Here is a 17,949-nt window from a genome sequence, read left to right as displayed (position 1 = left end):
AGGAGAATAAAAACAGATTACTGCCTCCCTGGTCCAACAATGCCTCCCAGCTAATGGACACTGCCTAGGCAAAAAAACAATGCTCAAGGACACGTGCCCGGGGCTCCTATTCCGTCGAATTGCTCATGAAATGCGCATAAATCAAGGAGGCCACCAGCTCGTCCTGCGGCTTTGGCACTGCCAGCCCGACTGGGCTCTTAATGAAAAATGAAGCTGAAATAATCATAAAAAAAGATGGAAGGAAAACAACTTCGGGTGGCAGCCGGCAGAGCGGAAATGTAAATGCCAAGTAAACTGTGACGCTCGTCGCGTCTTATTCTTTTCGCATTTGGCAACTGAAACTTTTCCCTCACCCGGATACGGCTACCCAAAAACCCGTATTCCCAGCCCGGATTTTTTGTCCACACTCGGAGATGGATTTGTCTGTTGCGTTGCTTCATTATGCGCAGTGCCAGCAAAGTTTGCTGCCCCCCCTCGCTCCATGCTCCCTTGCTCCTGCTCCACAGGACTTTTGTTTTGCTTGGCCTGGCCCAAAGTGCTGCGCCTGCGATTATGCAGCAAAAACTTTCGGAGCCGCCATTTTGCATTGCAAAGCGCGGGCAACTCAAATTGGGTTCCTTCACAGTTATCCCGAATGACTGACACAGCAACTGGATCCACCGCAAAAAAATCCTTTCCTTAATTCGTTAACAATTAAGGTGGTACCTATGTCGAGTTTATCTTTCGTTTGCTGTTGAAAGAATGTTCCTAAGTGTAAATCACTTATCCAAGGCTCGGCCATTGGAAGCAATACTCTTTTACGTAGGCTTATAGACAAATTCTGTACAACAACAATTACAAACATTAATTTAATTTCTTAATTTTATTCAAAACTTGCAAAATGATCAATATCTTTCTTGCTGTGTGCCTGATGAAGCGTTGGCTGCCAGCATTTGTGCGCTGCATTTTCCAGCTAAGTTGGCTAATTCTTAAGTTGCTTAAATATGTGCAAACATAGCGCGACAAATGTAATTCGTCTCCTGGCATTGTGTCCTGCCCTGGTGGCTCCTTAGTCCCCGAAATCCCCCCTCAACTACTCATCCACAGCCAACATCGCTGCCACTACTGGGTTGGCAACTTTTCTAGTTGCGGTCCCATCATATTAGAATGCAGCTCCACTCTGTGCTGAACTTTTAGCCACTGCTCCGCAGCTTCTGTGTGTGTTTTGCCGAGTTTTCCTTCATCCTTCGTCCTTCCCATCCAGGACCTTCATTCCTTTTGTATTTTTTGTCTCTATCGGGGGGGCTCTGTTTGTTATTGTTGTCGCTCTTGTTGACTGCAGAAGTTATTAAAGCTGCAGCCGCACTTTATTATTGTGAAACAAAACCCGAAACAACAACAGCAGCAAGGAACTGAGTCGCAAGTTTTGCTTGGCTATGAGTGTGTGTATCCTGGCAAGCGCACATACTCACGCACACATACTATCGCATTGTTTATCTTTCACATTGTTGACACAACTTTTGCAGGGTATTCCGAAAATGTATATGTATGTGCACATAGAGAATGCGTGCGTGTGTGAGTGGCCGGGATATCATTTGTATTATGGTAATTTAATATGCATTAGCCAATGTCAGGAACCCAGCCCAAATCGATTATTTTAGCAATTATTATAATTTCCAAACGGCGATGGGCTGGCAAATTAAATTTGCTCCTCCGGCCAGATTTCCATTTCCCCATGTGCCTGCACATATGTATATACGTATGCAAAATGTAGCCACAAGTGACCTAATAATGTCGGGGGCACATTTGAAGGCTCCCCGTTCGTTTTGTCGATGTCAGAATGTCAACCAGCTATTTACATCTCTGTACACATGTTTGTGCCCATATGTGTATTGTGTCTGTAATAGTATTGATTTTTCATTTGACACATGGGTCGCACTTATCACTGCACACACATCTACATCTATATACACACATAAATATATGTGCTCATATACGAAATGGACAGTTCAGGTGTGTTGGTTTTGGACGGACGGCTAAAGTTACATTACCAAAAATCGCATTAAAATTCAACAGGCTAAATTATTGTTGGCACAAAGTCAAAATGTTTGACACTTAATCCAATTTAAAATACATTTTGCATTAGCGCTGGAAGCGAAATCCAAAGCGGACAGCGTTGGCATGCCAGTTAATTAGGTATGAACTAAGTGGTCAGGGCGGAATTACTCGAAATTCTCAGAGGGTTTCATCTATCAGTGGCACTAACTAAGTTAATGTATATTTTTTGAGTTACGTTTAAAAACAAAGTAATAGATATATCATTCTAATACTTTATAATCTAGCTGTTGAACACTTTATACCGTTCAAGTTCCCTTCACTGTAACACTTATGTTGAAAAAATAAATGTTGAAGCCAAATACTTGCCAGTCTCTAAATAACAATCTGTGCGGATAAGCCAAATCAGGCGAGGCTCCTCCCCGAGGACACTTCAGCATCTGTCTTCGTTTTGAAAAATATATTAAATGCCATCTAGCGCCATAAATTCATGTGGCTTTTCTGCGGCTAAGCGTGTGGCAAGGATAAACACACACAGGCACTCGAAAAATCCCCGGTCGCTTGACAGATTAGGAGCTAGGATATCGATGACAATTGATGGCCGTACATTTTATTCGTCCAACTTTTTCGAATTTGTTTCGATCGGAACAGAGTGAGTCGTAAAAGTGTTTCATAAACTGCAGCTGCCGACCTCTAAAAAAATAACATCGAATGAGGCGAATAAATAAGCTGCGCATGATTGACAATGCAAATTCATTGGGGAAATGTTTGCTGATGTTGTAAAATTTATTTCCCCCCGCACAGTACAGCTGGCAGCCCCTGACGAGTGTTTTCTTTGATGGCCTTTTCATTGAGTGCTCAACTAATAAAGTTTCGCATATGTGGACAAATATCACGTGCTGGGAATAAAATGAGTTTATGAGCGAATACAAAAAGATGGAATGACACTAAGAAACATGCAGGGGCGTTGAGGGCAACTAAAAAGTGTTTATGGTTGGCTCTTTTTTATGGTTCTCGGGTTTCCGGGAGTACTTGGATAGCAGGCTCAAACTATTATAAATAAATTATCATTTGCCTAAGCCGACACGAAGACACGTTTGATGGGGCTCATTATTTTTTTGGGCCATCATTTGCCTACCACTTTAAGTTGGGGCTTAAATTAAATCAACATCGCTGCGAAAACACAGTGAAAAATGCCCATAAAGTAAGTCGATGCGGCAAACAAAGGCCGGAACGGAACAAAGGACAATCATCGACATAAAACTTAAATTTTTAATGCCAGCCCTACACGCCCCCCTCTTTTCCAACGCCCTCAATGTGTGTCGTTTCAGGTGCAAGACACATAAAAAATAAATGAGCACAGTACAAGAAAAGCGGCGCGAAAGGAAAGCCAAACAAAAATACAAAGCTGTACGCGTGGAAAATAAGTGGAAAGCCACGGCGTGCCACAATTGTGCGGGTAAGGGATAAAGTCGGCGAGCGGTAGGCGGGAGGCGACACAAAAGGGCGTGGACGCCCCCTGCCACATTTCCACATTTTGTCACCCAGCCGCGTAACTCGCGACAATTTTTTATGGCAAACAAATTTTGTTTTTGTTTCTCGCAGCGCTACAAACAGAAATCGAGCCAAAGGCGAAATCGTAGGGATTCTTGGCGGAAAAGGAAATGAAAAAGTACTTAATATTTCACAAAAGCTGTAGTGAAAGGCAATTTACAGAGAGTAGCGAAATCGAGTGGAATATGACAGACTAATGGAAATTGAAAGGCAAATATTTAAGGAATAGCCAGCAAACAGAATTCAAATTCAATGGTATTTCCCAAAGGGCTTGTGGGTTACCCACCAGGGTTCCGAATTCCGAGTAAGCCAATGCTCATCAGTGCAACTTCCATAAATAGTGGCCTGGTTTGGTCAGCCCACCCACATTTGTGCGGGACACGGTGAAAAATAATCTATTATTATAATAGCTTGGGGACTAGGAAAATGGCTCTGAACATTCCAAAGGGTGCTCAAAAATATTACTTCTAGCTCAAAAGTGTATCGATTACATGAAATAGGTGGTATTTCTTCTACTTACTTCTTGTGATATTTACTTAAATATACAAATACTCTCGCAGTGCACGTATTACCCGCCAACTGGTAGTGCCTGCATTGCCAAGGCAACTTTGTGGCTACAGCTACCGAGCACCTCAAGGACCAAGGAATGGTAACCGCAGCTACAGACGCGACCAAACCCACGAGCGATCCTTGAACGCCCTCTCCTTCGGTGGCATCCAGCCCCGTCCTTCGTCCCCCTGCCATCGCGCCGGGATATGCCGCCCCCACAAGATGCCACCCCAGAGCACCCACAAAAACTGGCGCGTGAGCCGCGAGAGAAGTCAACAAATTAAACGCTGTACACAAGATTTGTTGGCTGCGAATGTGGGACCCACGGGGTCTCGACATTAACCTACAGGCTCGGGCCACCAGTGCGTATGAGTGATGCGCACAAGGAGACGCCTGTCTCTGCCATGCGAAAAATAAATGTTACATGTGAGGCGAATGAACTCCAAATTGATTGGACCTCCCGTGTGTGTGGGTCTTTGTGCGTGTGCCTGGGAGCTGTACTATAAATATTGAAATAATTAAATTGCATTTTAATAAATTAAATGGGAGAGAGCATAAATATTTAAGCAGGCAAAAGTGCGCCTGCCATCCGGATAACCTAATTATGAGAAAACAACTTAAGCTCCTTAATTGCACAAAGGCGAAAAGGGACGCTTGTGACACGTGGGAGTTCTCAAATGGGTGTGGTTAGTCGAGGGGTCTGATAGTTTGTTTACTGACTTCTTTTCTGATTTAAGTTCAAGTCTATCTCGACTGCTGAAAGGCAATGTGCGTGAACTTTCCGACTTCCAGCAGTTGTGGTCCCAGTTTGAATCCTGTCTTATTCTCTACCGCTTCCTTTGTAGACATGACGAGAAATTTAAGGAGCAGGGAGCAGAAGCAGCAGCTAGGTGCAGACCGATCCCTAATCCCATGGCCATCCAACTCCCTCTACGGGGATGCCGATTCGTATTGTTGACTGCGCCGGAAATTAAGCGCACCGGCAGGAGGAAGTCTGCCCTAATGTGCTAAAGTGGAATAACGTGTATGCCATATCTTGAAACATGCGGATGGCAGTAAACACAGATATATACACAGATAGAGACACAGATACAGATACGGATACTCCGATACAGTTGCGAATGCAAATGCCGTTAGCCCGACACCGACAAAAAAAAATAAAAGAAATATCAACAAGTCCCATGTAAATTCTACCTGACTTTTCGCTTGGCCCGAACTGGAATTGCTTTTCATTCGATCCAAACTCCAGACAGTGACATTTATTCAAACTACACGGCTGCCCTGAATTTTGCATTTCGGGAAAATTCACGTCAGTTACGCTGCGATTTCGCTTATGATAACAATTTGCCCGAGGGCAAAACTTTCGGGCCGCCGCGATGCCAATCATATGAGAGAAGGCAATGCCAGCATAATTTTTTCAGCTCGGCGATAAAAACTTTCCCCAGCGAACGAGCGGAAAATAGAGAAATGGTTGGGAGGGGGTGCGGAAAAGCAAATATGAAGCTCGGAAAAACTGTTTGGCGAAAAAAAGGCGACATATAATTGGAAAACTTTCGGTAAAAGGCGATGGCGACAAGGCAAAGTGTGAAGAAATATTTAAGTTCGTTCAAGTGGCGTGAACTAAATAGAAAAAAATCACTAAAAAAGCTCGGTAAATGAAAAAATAGAAGAAAACGGGGTCACTTTAGGGTGAGGGTAGTTACTTAACTATTTATGGAATTATTGAAATGTCGATTACCTTTCTCCGGCCAATCAATACCACAATCGAAAGGGTATCAGGAAAAAAAATAATACCGAGAAAAGGTTAAAATACATAAAATAATGGGTAGTGGGTGGACTGGGCACACAGATTGATAAATATAGCCGAATGCATAATTTAATTGACTTTTATGGGTGCTCCGGCAGCAGCCCCACAATTTACACCATTGTTTGTTTTTGCATATAATTTCAATTGAATTTTAATTGAAATTATGACGACTCCTAGCTCCACTGAGCCAGACTCAACTGGGCGGCGCTGAGCCATTGTTTTCCTAACCGTAGTGCTTTGTTTGCGCGCCCCGGCAATAATTTCGCCAGTGGGTTGTGGCTCGTGGGTTGTAGTACGGTGGGTGGTTGGGTGGTTCGCCCACAATGGCAACCATTTAGCATATTAGAATATGCATTGTTTGCGCCCAACTACGGCACACGCAATGTGCGACCACCCAGGGGGCCCAGTTCACGAGGGGACGGGAATCGAATCCTGTTTAGGGCTCGCCAGGATTTACCCTAATAGCCGTCACTTAATTTCCCAGGGAATTAAATTTTCTTGCGCCCTAACCAAGTGGTTTCTACTAGCTTTTTACTATTTTTATTGTATCCTTGTAGTTTGAATAAGATGAATAAAATCTACAAGATATCTTTTTCCAGCGCCCACGAACTAAACTTGGCAAGTGTTTATTTATGGACTTTGCCACAAAAACTAATCGTTGGATAATCAAAAAATGATTGAACTGATGTTAAATAATATTTTATGGGCAATCATTTTTACTATGTTACCAAAAGTTGCAAGACTAGTGAACATATTTCAGTAATTTAAAGTGCCACACATCTATTGTTCAACATTTGTTTTTATTACAGTTTTTCCCAACCCAGCTGCCGGTGTAGTTTTACTTTTTCCTGTCCCTTCTGCCCCGTAAGTAAGGAAAACAAATAAATAAATTTCAGCTCTGGCCAGGACACTCACTCACACACACATACACACAGCCACATGTGGAAATGTGTGGGTGTGAGGTTGCCTTTCATAAATTTGATATGTATGCGAATTCCTTTCGGTTGTGTGGTTGGGGTTTTGTTTTTTGTCAAGCGAAACCCATTTCCTGGGACTCACATGCTGCCACCAGGTTTCATCTACGTTTGCAATTATTTTATGCTCCGCATTTGCCATTTCGTCTTTAATTAGATTTCCTGCCCAACCCCTAGCACAAATTTGCACTTGCCTTTGATGGGGTTTTCATTAGCCCGGCCTTGCGTGCCGTTTGTCTTGCTGGCCGATAATTCCACTTTGGCGAACAAGGGCTGGCCAAAAAACACTTTAAGCCCTCCTCGGCTGGCTCACATGCATTTGCTATTGGGCGCTCGGTGTCATACTGCGACATGCACTCCTCGCCACGAAAACATGCAATTTGCAATGGCCATTTGCGCGACCATCAGTCAGGGGGACGCTCGAAACTTTAATTGCCCGCACACGGTTTAGCAAGCTAAGAAAGCTCGATGGAAAACAATGAGTATACAACTCGACAAAATCGCACTCGCCGCAAATGTGTTTTCGCGCCTTAGTCTTGGCCAAACTCTGACACACGAACTTCGACCTCAGACACCGAATGCCACTCGATATGATTGCTTTCCTCCACGACGACGACCGCCAAGCACGTCCTTTCGCCAGCTCGTAACGAATTCAACTGAATCGCCACGGCCAGGAGCAGCTCGATTTGTTTATGAATCGTCGTGTGCCCTTCGAGCCGAGTCCTCGGAACTAAATGTTCTGGGCGGTAGAGAGAGAGAGAGCTTTTTAGTCCTGTGAGCGGCGCTGCGAATATCGTAAGCTTAAGAGAAAGGATATTTCTGGTGCTCTGCCCTCTAGTTGCTCAGTTAAAAATTAAATTCTTGGTATGATACTGCATCACATTCGAATTGAAATTCTGAGAATTGTAATAGCATCCTTGCCATTTAACTTGCTTTGTTTTAAAGAAGCATTTACTCCCACAATTTTGAGGGAAATCAACGTTTTGAATTCAGAGTTGATTATTAAAAATAGAAATTCTTTATACAATTTGAGGAAGAAATTTCATATATTTATTTGTGTTCTGTTAAACTTTAAATGACTTGTAAAGTATTAGATGGGGAGCAAAATGTTGGTCGTTTTATTTTTAAATTATAATTTATTATTATATTCTGTGAATATTCTGAACCCCCAAAGCATTGCTTTTGGAATATCAAAATTTTTATTCCATTTGGAATATCAAAATTTGGAAACACCAGCTCCCGGAATACGGGATTGTCCATTCCTTCAGCTCCACATCGATGATCTAAATTGAACAGAGTACGCCTTTCCCCAAGTAGCAGGGGCCCTATTCGTATTCCGGGTCCCCTTCTAGACACAAAGAAAAAACATTCCCAGCAGTCGAACAGACAGCCCAAAGACACTCCCACACCAGCTGTGTGTATGGGGTTTAGTTGGCCAACCGCAAAATTCTTGGCAAACAAAATAAAGAAAACTAACTTGGGCCCAAGCAGAGCAGATCCAAGCGGCAACGGAAATTGTTAACCTTTGGGGATATCAAACATTTACGATTGCGTGGCAGCGGCAGCAACATTTAAGTTTTTATCAGCACAAAATAAAGTTTTGGTTTACGGATTGTGTTCCTGTCCGCCGAAGCCCCTCCCACTATCCACCACTTTTTGGCCAGAGGCAGCTACAAGTGCCCAGGAGCCAGGGCAGGAGCGAAATTCAGGAGCAGGAGCTGGATCAGGGGCTGAAGGTTCGTCCCTGTTGATTCTGGGGCACGCAAAACTTTTATCCTTTTCAATTTCGTTTTTCTTCGCCGAGTACTTTTGAGGGATTTAAATTTCTGTTTGCAGCCGAGCCAACAGCGAAACAACAACCGTGGGAGTGGCTGCGTCGAGTTCCTGGCGACCAGGTGAGTGTTTCTTGTTGGCCTAATCACGGCTTTGCCGACTTGGCCACAATCAAGTGCAGCACAATGCGATTGGCGCTGCTAATTTGAGATGCGATTGAATGATACATATAAAAGTGCACGAAAAAAAATTAGGTTGTCTATATGAAAATGTGATGGTGGAACATGTTTAATAATTATTAAAAAAAGGAATATTTTGTTATCTAATAATTATTTTTTTCAGCCGTCATGAAGAGGAAGGGTCGTATAGATCGGACACCAAAAGTAGTACCACCTAAACCATCGAGAGTTGTCAACACGGAGGCTATTCCACTGAACGTGGAAGCCAAATCCCAAGAGATAGATGATCAGGCTGCGCCATTTATCTTGGTAGACTGTGCAAAATCTGCAGATCGTTCAGATTTGGAAGCAATACTTAGTTCCATAGAAAAGGAACGGATGAAAAGGGTTCAGGCAGATATAGAGCAGCAATGTTTTCCCCTCCTGGAGGATATAGAACCACCACCAGAATTAGATATGCCTATTAACCTAAGCTCTCAGGCATTGGTTAAATTGAATGATGCAGAGAGTGAGCGCCGCTTCAAGGAGGATCTGGAGAGTCTTAGTATTGCTGGACTGGAGTGGGAGGAGAAGGATACATCCATTACCATTACCTCTAATATCCTGTCCGACATGACAATAGAAGACAGCAAACTATTGCTTCGAACTATGGCAGGTATGAAACAGATTTGCTGCACGCTAGAGCAGATGAAAAATGTTCCTGGGAAAATAGGATCAGCAGAACCAACTCCGCAGTCAAATTGCACAAGCTTGATTCCACTTTCAGGCCTTCGCCGACAAGACACCTTCGAAATTGCACCTAAAAAGAACCAAAAGATTAGATATCCTGAGGTTTCCACCAAATCAGCAGTTAGCGAAAGGAAACATCTACCATTAACTGCCAAGGGAGGAAAATGTGAGAAAGTTATCTCAGAGACTGATAAGATTTTCAGCCAGATTGGCGATCTTCTCGTGAAACTGCAGCTCCAACACGAGGGCAGCAAAGTCCTGAAGAAAGGATCCTCTTATTCCTACATGGTGAACATTAAGCCAACTGCCAGTGCATCCAATTGTTCAGTTTATGGGATTACAAAACTAAAATCCCACGAAATAAAGGAGACGCATGCCGAAAATCAAAGAACTTCTCACGCTCCATTTATCAACATTTTATACCGTGGTAATGGTGGACTTGTGGAGACTTCTCCATTGCCCACGACCACACGATGCATCGAAGGAAGCTCCATTGGGCCGATGTCCCTTCGCGAAACGCCGTCCTCCAGGATCAAACCACCACTTGTGCGCAAGAGGCCCTGCTCCTATCTAAGGGTACCTACCCCTGTTAAATTTTGCCATGGTAGGAAGAAAAATTAGGCCGCATGGTAACCATTCCCCAAATTATTTGTTTGAAAGCCATTTATTTTCTATCGACATTGGAATTGCCGATAAATGCTTACAAATTCATATGCTGGCCATTCAAAAGGATCTTGAATGGATATTTTAGGCAAAAATATATCAGTTGCCACAGTCTAATGAACAGTAATAATTCTACAAAAGCATACAATGCGGTCATAATATAAAATATTCAGTGATACAAAACAATTATATTTTTATAAGCCATTAATTAAAATATAACCTACATTTTGGTTATTAATGGTCTCTTAGATTTATTTCCGTTAGGGTCAATTAATAAAATTATAAGTCTGAAACCCAGTTTATAAGATCAATATGCTGTTTTCGATCCCATTTTATTTATATTTTATGAATAAGCACATTGAATTTCACAGCGCAAACAATATTTGTTTTTTCTTTATTCAGCGCAAATAAATAAGTGGTTTCAATTATTTATTTGCCATTTTAAATTCATCACAAAATGCACAATAATTATGTAGATGTTATCGGCATTCACATTTTCAATTACCCTCGTATTTTAATTTATTGTGTTGTAATTAAAGCGATTTAATCATATTCAAGCCCCAGAGTCCTCCAACCTAAGCTCGTGCACCTCTCTGGAGTGCTTCCCTGCATAAAAGTTGCATCTTGTCCACTTCCTGGAGGAGTTGTCTAATTGCATGGCCACGCACTTTCATTGCTCATTTCCGAGTTGGCCTCAAGTGCGTGGTTGCAGCTCATTTTGTTCGGTTTGCACAATTGTGGCCAAAGTGTTTTCAACTTTCTTCTGTCAATGCGCCCGGAGGTCGAATCCGAAGTCCGTGCCGCACCCGAAAAGCCCCTCTTTCGGTTTGGATTTCGTGAAATGTCGGCCAAGTGCTGGGCTTGGCTTGTGCCAGTTGGCAGACGTCCTTAAAAACCTGCCTGCCTCCTGTCATTTGTCGTTGGCCAGAAATTGCAAGATTGACTACTGGGCTGCAGAGGGTGAACAAGTGGTGGGCACAAAAGTTTTCATTAGTTTTAATTAAATCCCAAACAGCATTTCCATGCTGCACTCTTTCGCTCGCTCGTTCTCTGAGGCGTGTGCTCTTTCGAGCCTTTGTCAATGAGTTTTCCCAACAAAACCGAATTAAAAACACATCAAAATTAATGACACTCCGCCCCGGGAAGGCCAGGAGCCGGGAGCTGGTCAAAAGGAAGTTGCCATGGCCTCCACTGCCACTCGAAGTGCGGACAGCATTTGTGCAATTTATTTAGCCGGCTTTTTGCGGCGCTTCTGGACGCGCGCATGTTGCTAAATAAATTTCATGATTTACTGCAGCCATACGGGAAACGCGGACAAGAAAAAAAAACGCCAGTTGCCAGTGGCCACAATGTTTATATAGTTGGCAAGTGGGCGTGGCGCATCGACGGGTGCGAGAGGCGGGGACGTGGGCCATGAGCCGAGGCTACATGAAATTTGCAATTAGATTTGGCGAAAAAGGCAGCCGCAACATCCGCCCGGCGTCCCAGTTCCACTTGCAACCAGCAACCAACTTCGTTGCCGGTTCGGTCCGGACGAAATATTTAATGCGGAAAGTTTAATCGCAACAGCAACGGCAGCTGCAGCGTCGCATTTCCGGCATTTGTTGGTTTTTAGACTGCATTTCCCGCATTCAGATGGCAGTTGCAACGCAGGACATGGACATCGCAGCGACTCATGGTTGACATCATTAAATTTGATGTCCGGCATTTACTGGCCACCGCCTCTTGTCTTCGGGGGCATCCAGGATGCCGGGTCATCGGGATGTCAGAATGCGGACGCACTTTCACTGCGGCCAGCCTTTGAGTGGCCAAGAAATTAAATAAATTTTTGATTAGCCAGTTGGGTCCGTAGCCACATGTATATGTATTCCACTCCGCTTTTTAGTGCAGAGATTTCCCTGGGATTTAGGTGCGCTCAGAGAGTGGTGGCTTAATTTTCTGGTGACCGCTTTGAAAGTGGGCTGATTAGCTTGGTAACTGAAGTTGCACTGGGTTAGTCGGAGCTAATGGAAACAGAATGGGGTCATTATTAAAGTGGAAGATTTTAAAATTGTGTAGAGAAAAAAGATGCCTGTATCAAGCTTGCAATTAAGAAAGTGCAGCATTGACACTCAAATTTCGTTGAAGTGATAATCGGAACATGTTTTCGCTGTCCTCAGCACCGCTAATTGGCGTTCAGTTAATTTGCAAAAAACCCCCGAGCGTGGGAAATGAAAGTCAAATAAATGTTGCACACAATTAGAATGCACAACAATAATTACATAATAAATTCGCCAACGCAACTGGAATGGCAACTGCAACTGCAACTGCCGCAGCGGCATTCAGTGTCTTCCGGCGGCAGCTGCCACAAAATGTAAATGGAAATAAGTGGCAGGACGCCTTCTTCGTCCTGTATCCTTCGCTCTTGTTGGCGACCGCGTTTACAAATGCCTTCGACTAGTTGAGCACTTGATCAGCGGAGAAGTCGGCTGAGGGAGCGGGAGCTTCCTCCATCCATTTTACTCCGCGTGTGGGCGACGGCGAGATTAATAAAATTTATTATCATTGCGATAGTGGCAAAACAAACTGAACGCCCCACACATCCCCCAAGTATTTATGTGCTTGGTGCTAAAACCAGCTGGGAGAACATATCAAAATGAAGTAAAATTCATTTTACAACATTCAGACTGAGCTGAGTGAGCACTGAAACTGTAGCTCTCGAATGCAAACCGAAATTGCAAATGCTTCTGGGCTGCCATCGAGCTGAGGGCTCAGTGCTGAGAGCTCAGTGCCGGGAGATCCTCCAGTCCTCCAGTGCTCCAGCCCACCCGGCATCCCCACTCCATCTGCTCCATTGAAGGGCAGAAAGGAGGAGCGCCGCAGGAGCAAAACGGAAGTTCGACGCCCAAGTGGCAGTCGCGATAATAGCGCCCTGCCATGTGCGCTAAAGTATTAGCATATACACAGGCGCACACGAACGAACCGAGTGCTAGAAGAAAAACTTTTGACTGCAGCGCCGCTATCAGGAGACACATAAATATGAAAACGCAAGCGGAGCTTGAGAAATGCACTCGCAGAAACCCATGCCGGGGCGATAAATACACCACAAGCATATTTATATTTACTGCAAGCCAAATAAAATGGTTCTACTTATGGCTGAGGGGCAAGTAAATGGTTTGGTTAGACTTGGAAACAAGTTAAGATTTAAATGGGTCAAATAGACTGTTTATCTAGGTCTTACACTATTATAGACTACCAGCCTAAATATCTCAAGCAAATTTAATAGATGAGCTAATATAATATGAGCAAAAATAAAGCAAAGTATATAGGCAGTTACAGTCATTAGTCATAACCATTCCCAGATTTTATTTTTATTTTATGTTTTTTATTTACAACTGAGTTAAATAGCTAAGAGACTTCTTGCAGTGCAGTTGAAAGGGTAACCAGGCTAGTGGCGACTTCCTAGGCAGATATATGGAGTGTAAAAGTGTCATTGCCACGCCCAGCGGCCATTACCCACCGCCCACAGCACGCTGGCAGTGGAACTGCAACAGAGTGGAATTTGAATATTATTGTCACCCACACACAACGCACAACCAAACACCGGAACACACACAACCAACACACCCCAAAGACCCAGTGGGCCATGGAGCAGGCACGAACACAGGTTTACTTGGACGGACCTCGACCTGGAGACCAGAAAAGAGATAGAAGCAGGACCAGGACCACAACTGGAACCCAGTATTTAATACTGTTTGTGCAAAATAATAGCTAGGCCCCCCAGAGAGCAAGCTAGAGCGAGCGAGGTGGAGCTAGTGTGCGACAGAGAGGCGAGAGATGCGCCCCTGGCGGTGCCGTAAATTCAAATTAAGTCGCCCAACTTGCTGACAGTTAAAATCTTGGTAACAAAAATGTGCAGAGGAGCCCACAGGAGAGATCAGCACTGCACTGGGCCACACTGCGTATGAGTGTTCCTGGGCTGGTGCTGCCTGCCTCGCTGTGTGTGAGTGTGCATATCGACCCTCTTGACACGTGTGTGAGTGTTTGTGTGTGCATGTTAGTTACCAGTTTGTTGAGCATCATACGCAGTTGGTTTTGAATTTATTGCCGCAAAATGCAGCAGCGAAAGGTATTCCCCTGAAGTGCAGATGGATTAAGTGAGCTTCCTGCATATATGTATATATATCTACATACTGTATATATGGGCATCCCACCCTAAGTGCGGGTGTGATTGCGTTTCATTTTAATTAAATACTTTGCCAAGCTCCCGCAAAATGTCAAGGCCTTCGGCTCGTGTTCACCTTGCTCTTCATCAGCCCCTCCTCATTTCCGCCCACCTGGAATGGCCAAGGCCCCAGCAGTGTGGTCAACTTTCATTGCCGCAATTTGGGGTCATCATCGAAATCAATAAACGCTACCAAAGTGGTTCAAAGTGCGATTTTAAGACTTGGGGAAAGAGAGAAATGGCCAAGCACTTCCCAGCCCCAGACATAGTTGAAAGATTTCCCACCGTCCGGCAAAGTTTGTCTGACCAGGTCAGGGAATTGTGGTCTGAATTATGGGAAAGAGGCAAGGGGAGGTGCAAAGGAGTTATTCCATCGCTGCTTCGATAGCCTAGTGGCAATTCCGCTGGCACTCAAATGAAAACATTTAGGGAAATCTGCAAAAAAAGTAAAACACTTCATGATTAATACACTAAATAAATTTTTACAAAACGAGTGTGCTTCCCAGTAGTGGTGAAATATTCAATGTGACAGAGCCGGTTAAAAAATAAGTATATAGCCGTGGGTGTCTGCTCACCGGGGGTATCAAGTTGAACGTTTTATTGGACGCTTAAGTTTTACAATCAATTCCAGAGCTTATTGCCCGCTACACCCGAGCGCTTAATAATAAAACTCAATTTCATTTTGCTCCTCTTTGTGCCTCGTCTTACTCAGAGGCTCGTCCGGAAATTTGAAGCCAATTAAAAATGCATTCAACGGCAGCGCCAGGAAATAAGCGGCAAAAGAAAAATGAAAAGACAAATTGACAGGCGGGCGCTGGGGGAGTGGGGGCGTGGCATGCCCTGGACACTCGACAGCGAAAGCTCAAGGACAACTGGGGAGCAAAAGTGTCCCCCAGTGAGACCCGTCCAAGATACCGCCATGGACGGGGCTGGTGCATTTTTTATGGAAATAAATATGATTGCTGTGATCCGTGATCTGTGCAATCAGGCAAATGGACCAAATCGAGTATTTTAATCAACGCCAAGGGTCGGACCACAAAAAATATCGCCGGCAAAGGCAAACAAAGGCAAACACTTGACGGGAGCATTAAAAGGATTGCAACGCAAACAAAGGCCGGGCGTGGAAAGCTGGGTGGCTTTTAAATCCGAGGCCCCTTCAGGCGGGGGTGTGAATTTGCCGGAAAAGTGCACAAGAAACGCCACTTTACATGCCAAATCGTAAATATTTTGCCATGAAAACAGCACCGGTGGCTGTCGGCCTGGAGTGGAGTGAAGTCGTTTCATTTCAGCCATTTTTTTTTCCACCCATTTCCAGCTCTTCTTTTTTTTTCCCCTCATAGCCCACCTGTAAAGGCAACTGTCGCCCCAGCCAGTGGCAGTACGCATCGAGTGTGAATGAAGTGCGCTCTTGGGCGCTTTGCGGCGTTTTGCCGGAGTAGGAAATGAAAAACACTGGAATAATACACAGCACGGCAATGCCGCTCCAAATGTGTTTTTTCTCTGTTTTTAGTACACTTCTCTATGACACTTGGTGGCCAGCAGGGTTGTTGCTAGCTGGAGATGATGCTTGTCGAGTAGGTTGCCTAATGGCAAATGTTTCAGGACTTAATTCCATGCGTGGACTGCTTAATACCCAGTAATCCTGTCAAGCCTCGAAGATGAAAACTAAAAATCATTTCTCTAGACTGACTATCGGACTATCGGACAGTCCTCTATTGCACAGCTCAGCTAGAACGTTCTCTATATTATTATACCTTCTACGTAAAAAGCTTACCAAAGTCACCTTCATATGTCCACACCAATCGCTGGCTCTATAATATCCATTAAAGAACGAGTTGCCCAGAAAGTGAGACCTCATAATTATGTGATGCCGTTTTTAGCAGCTAAAAGCTGTGCGTTACCCCGACCCTACAACCGAACGCACTGCCGTTGGCAGTCAAGAGCAGTCGGGTGCAACATAATATTCGAGGTGGCTTAAAGGGGAGGTAGGGAGGTAGCTATGCCAGGGATTGAGCCGGAAAGACTGTCAGCTGCGGTCCAGCTTTAATTGTGGCTGCCACAAAATGCCTTAAGGTGGCTTTGATTCCGAGGAGGTCGGACTTGCAGAGCCCATCGTTGCGTTTTATTTCTCGCTCATACCTTGCCCGTAATCAATTTAGATGGCAGTGTATTTCTTAGCTGCAGCTGTATCCCTTACTATCCGAGGAGGAGGAGCTTCTTGGAACAAAGACCTCCGCCTGGGGACAGGAAATGCATCTTGGCCAGCTGGCTGAGCTGAGCTCCTTGGACTTGGCCAGGCCCTTTCATTCTGTTGTTCATTTTTGACATAAACATTATGATGCATTCGGTTGAGTAATTTTTATTGTATTTTTTCCCGAGTTCACCCGGCCGGCCAGCCTCCTCGGCCCGGCCCCCTTTGTTGAGCTGAGCTACCCGCGGGCCGTTTCAATGTGTACTTTGGAAATTCTGCCCCTTGCCTGCTTTAATATAACCAACAATTCCCCAGAGCTTTTGCGGTCATTTTGCTTTTATTAAAAAGTATGGAAGGCCCCTCTCGTCCGGAATCCGCACTGAGGACTACTGACTTCGGACCCTCGAGTGGCATAGTGGCTGCAGTTGTTTATTATGTGCAAGATTTCTATGGTCGCAACGAGAGTTATTATTATTTTGCCATACATTTATTTATGTCCGCCGATGTCGTGTGTGTTCAGGGTTCCATACGCACAATAAAGAATGCACAATGTGGCCGGGAGCGGGCATATTGTCCGCTTGACTACAAACGTTTGCTTATTCTCTAATCAAACAAAATTCAATCACTCGAAATTCATTGCATACTTTCCAGCGACAAGCGCCCGAAAGGGGGAAGATGATTTACAGTGCCTTTATTATTCATGCATTTTAAGGACTCGGGCGAAGGACTTTGGGGACTTGGCTTTTTTGCGATTTCATTTTGTTTGATTACTTGTTGTTCTTGTCGGGGATTTTGTTGTCGAGTGTGCATGTTATTGTGTATTTCCTTGCCGGCTCTTGCGTATGCAAATCCCCAAAAGCTTCGGCCAACTGGCTTGGAGATAAGTGCATTTGTCAGTCATTCAATCTGTGTCCCGCCCCCTCCATTTCGGAGTACAAGTCCTGGTCCTTGTCGTCGCACGCTTTCCTCCTGGGTGAAACACCAATTGTTTTCATTGATTTTGTTTCAGCAGCTCCCCTTTTTCGATCCCCATGTGCTGACTTGTTGATGGCCAGCTATTTGATGGTATATTGAGCTGGCAGCCAAACGAGTGTGACTAACAAGCTGGCTGCTTATAATTCCCTAACGTTTTCCTGCCAAAGTACCCAAGTATTCGTAGTAAGAAAGAAAAATTGAGAACTTTCCAAGTAAATTAAATAGAAGGCACTCGGGGAAAAACTGATTAAATTGCCATGCTTGTCATAGGGTAATAGGGTAAGAACAGGTTACTATTCTTTATGATTTCGAGCTCC

At 44.3% G+C, this 17,949-nt stretch overlaps 1 protein-coding gene across 1 annotated transcript; it reads left to right on the top strand.

Moving 5' to 3' along the window:
• The first annotated feature begins 8,175 nt into the window (after positions 1–8,175).
• On the top strand, positions 8,176–10,554 carry LOC117145655. Its single transcript, XM_033311385.1, has 2 exons — positions 8,176–8,813; positions 9,034–10,554. The coding sequence occupies exon 2, from the start codon at positions 9,039–9,041 to the stop codon at positions 10,218–10,220; it is 1,182 nt and encodes a 393-aa protein (XP_033167276.1). The 5' UTR covers positions 8,176–8,813; positions 9,034–9,038; the 3' UTR covers positions 10,221–10,554.
• The last annotated feature ends 7,395 nt before the right edge of the window (positions 10,555–17,949 follow it).

This window comes from Drosophila mauritiana, chromosome 3R (genome assembly GCF_004382145.1).
Source record: "Drosophila mauritiana strain mau12 chromosome 3R, ASM438214v1, whole genome shotgun sequence".
Taxonomy (NCBI): Eukaryota; Metazoa; Arthropoda; class Insecta; order Diptera; family Drosophilidae; genus Drosophila; species Drosophila mauritiana.
Note: the sequence above shows the minus strand (reverse complement) of the source record. Positions and strands in the feature narration are given on the sequence as shown.

What these genes read in the sequence shown, in the direction of transcription:
- LOC117145655 (XM_033311385.1), top strand. Translation starts at nt 9,039, where the DNA reads ATGAAGAGGAAGGGTCGTATAGATCGGACACCAAAAGTAGTACCACCT.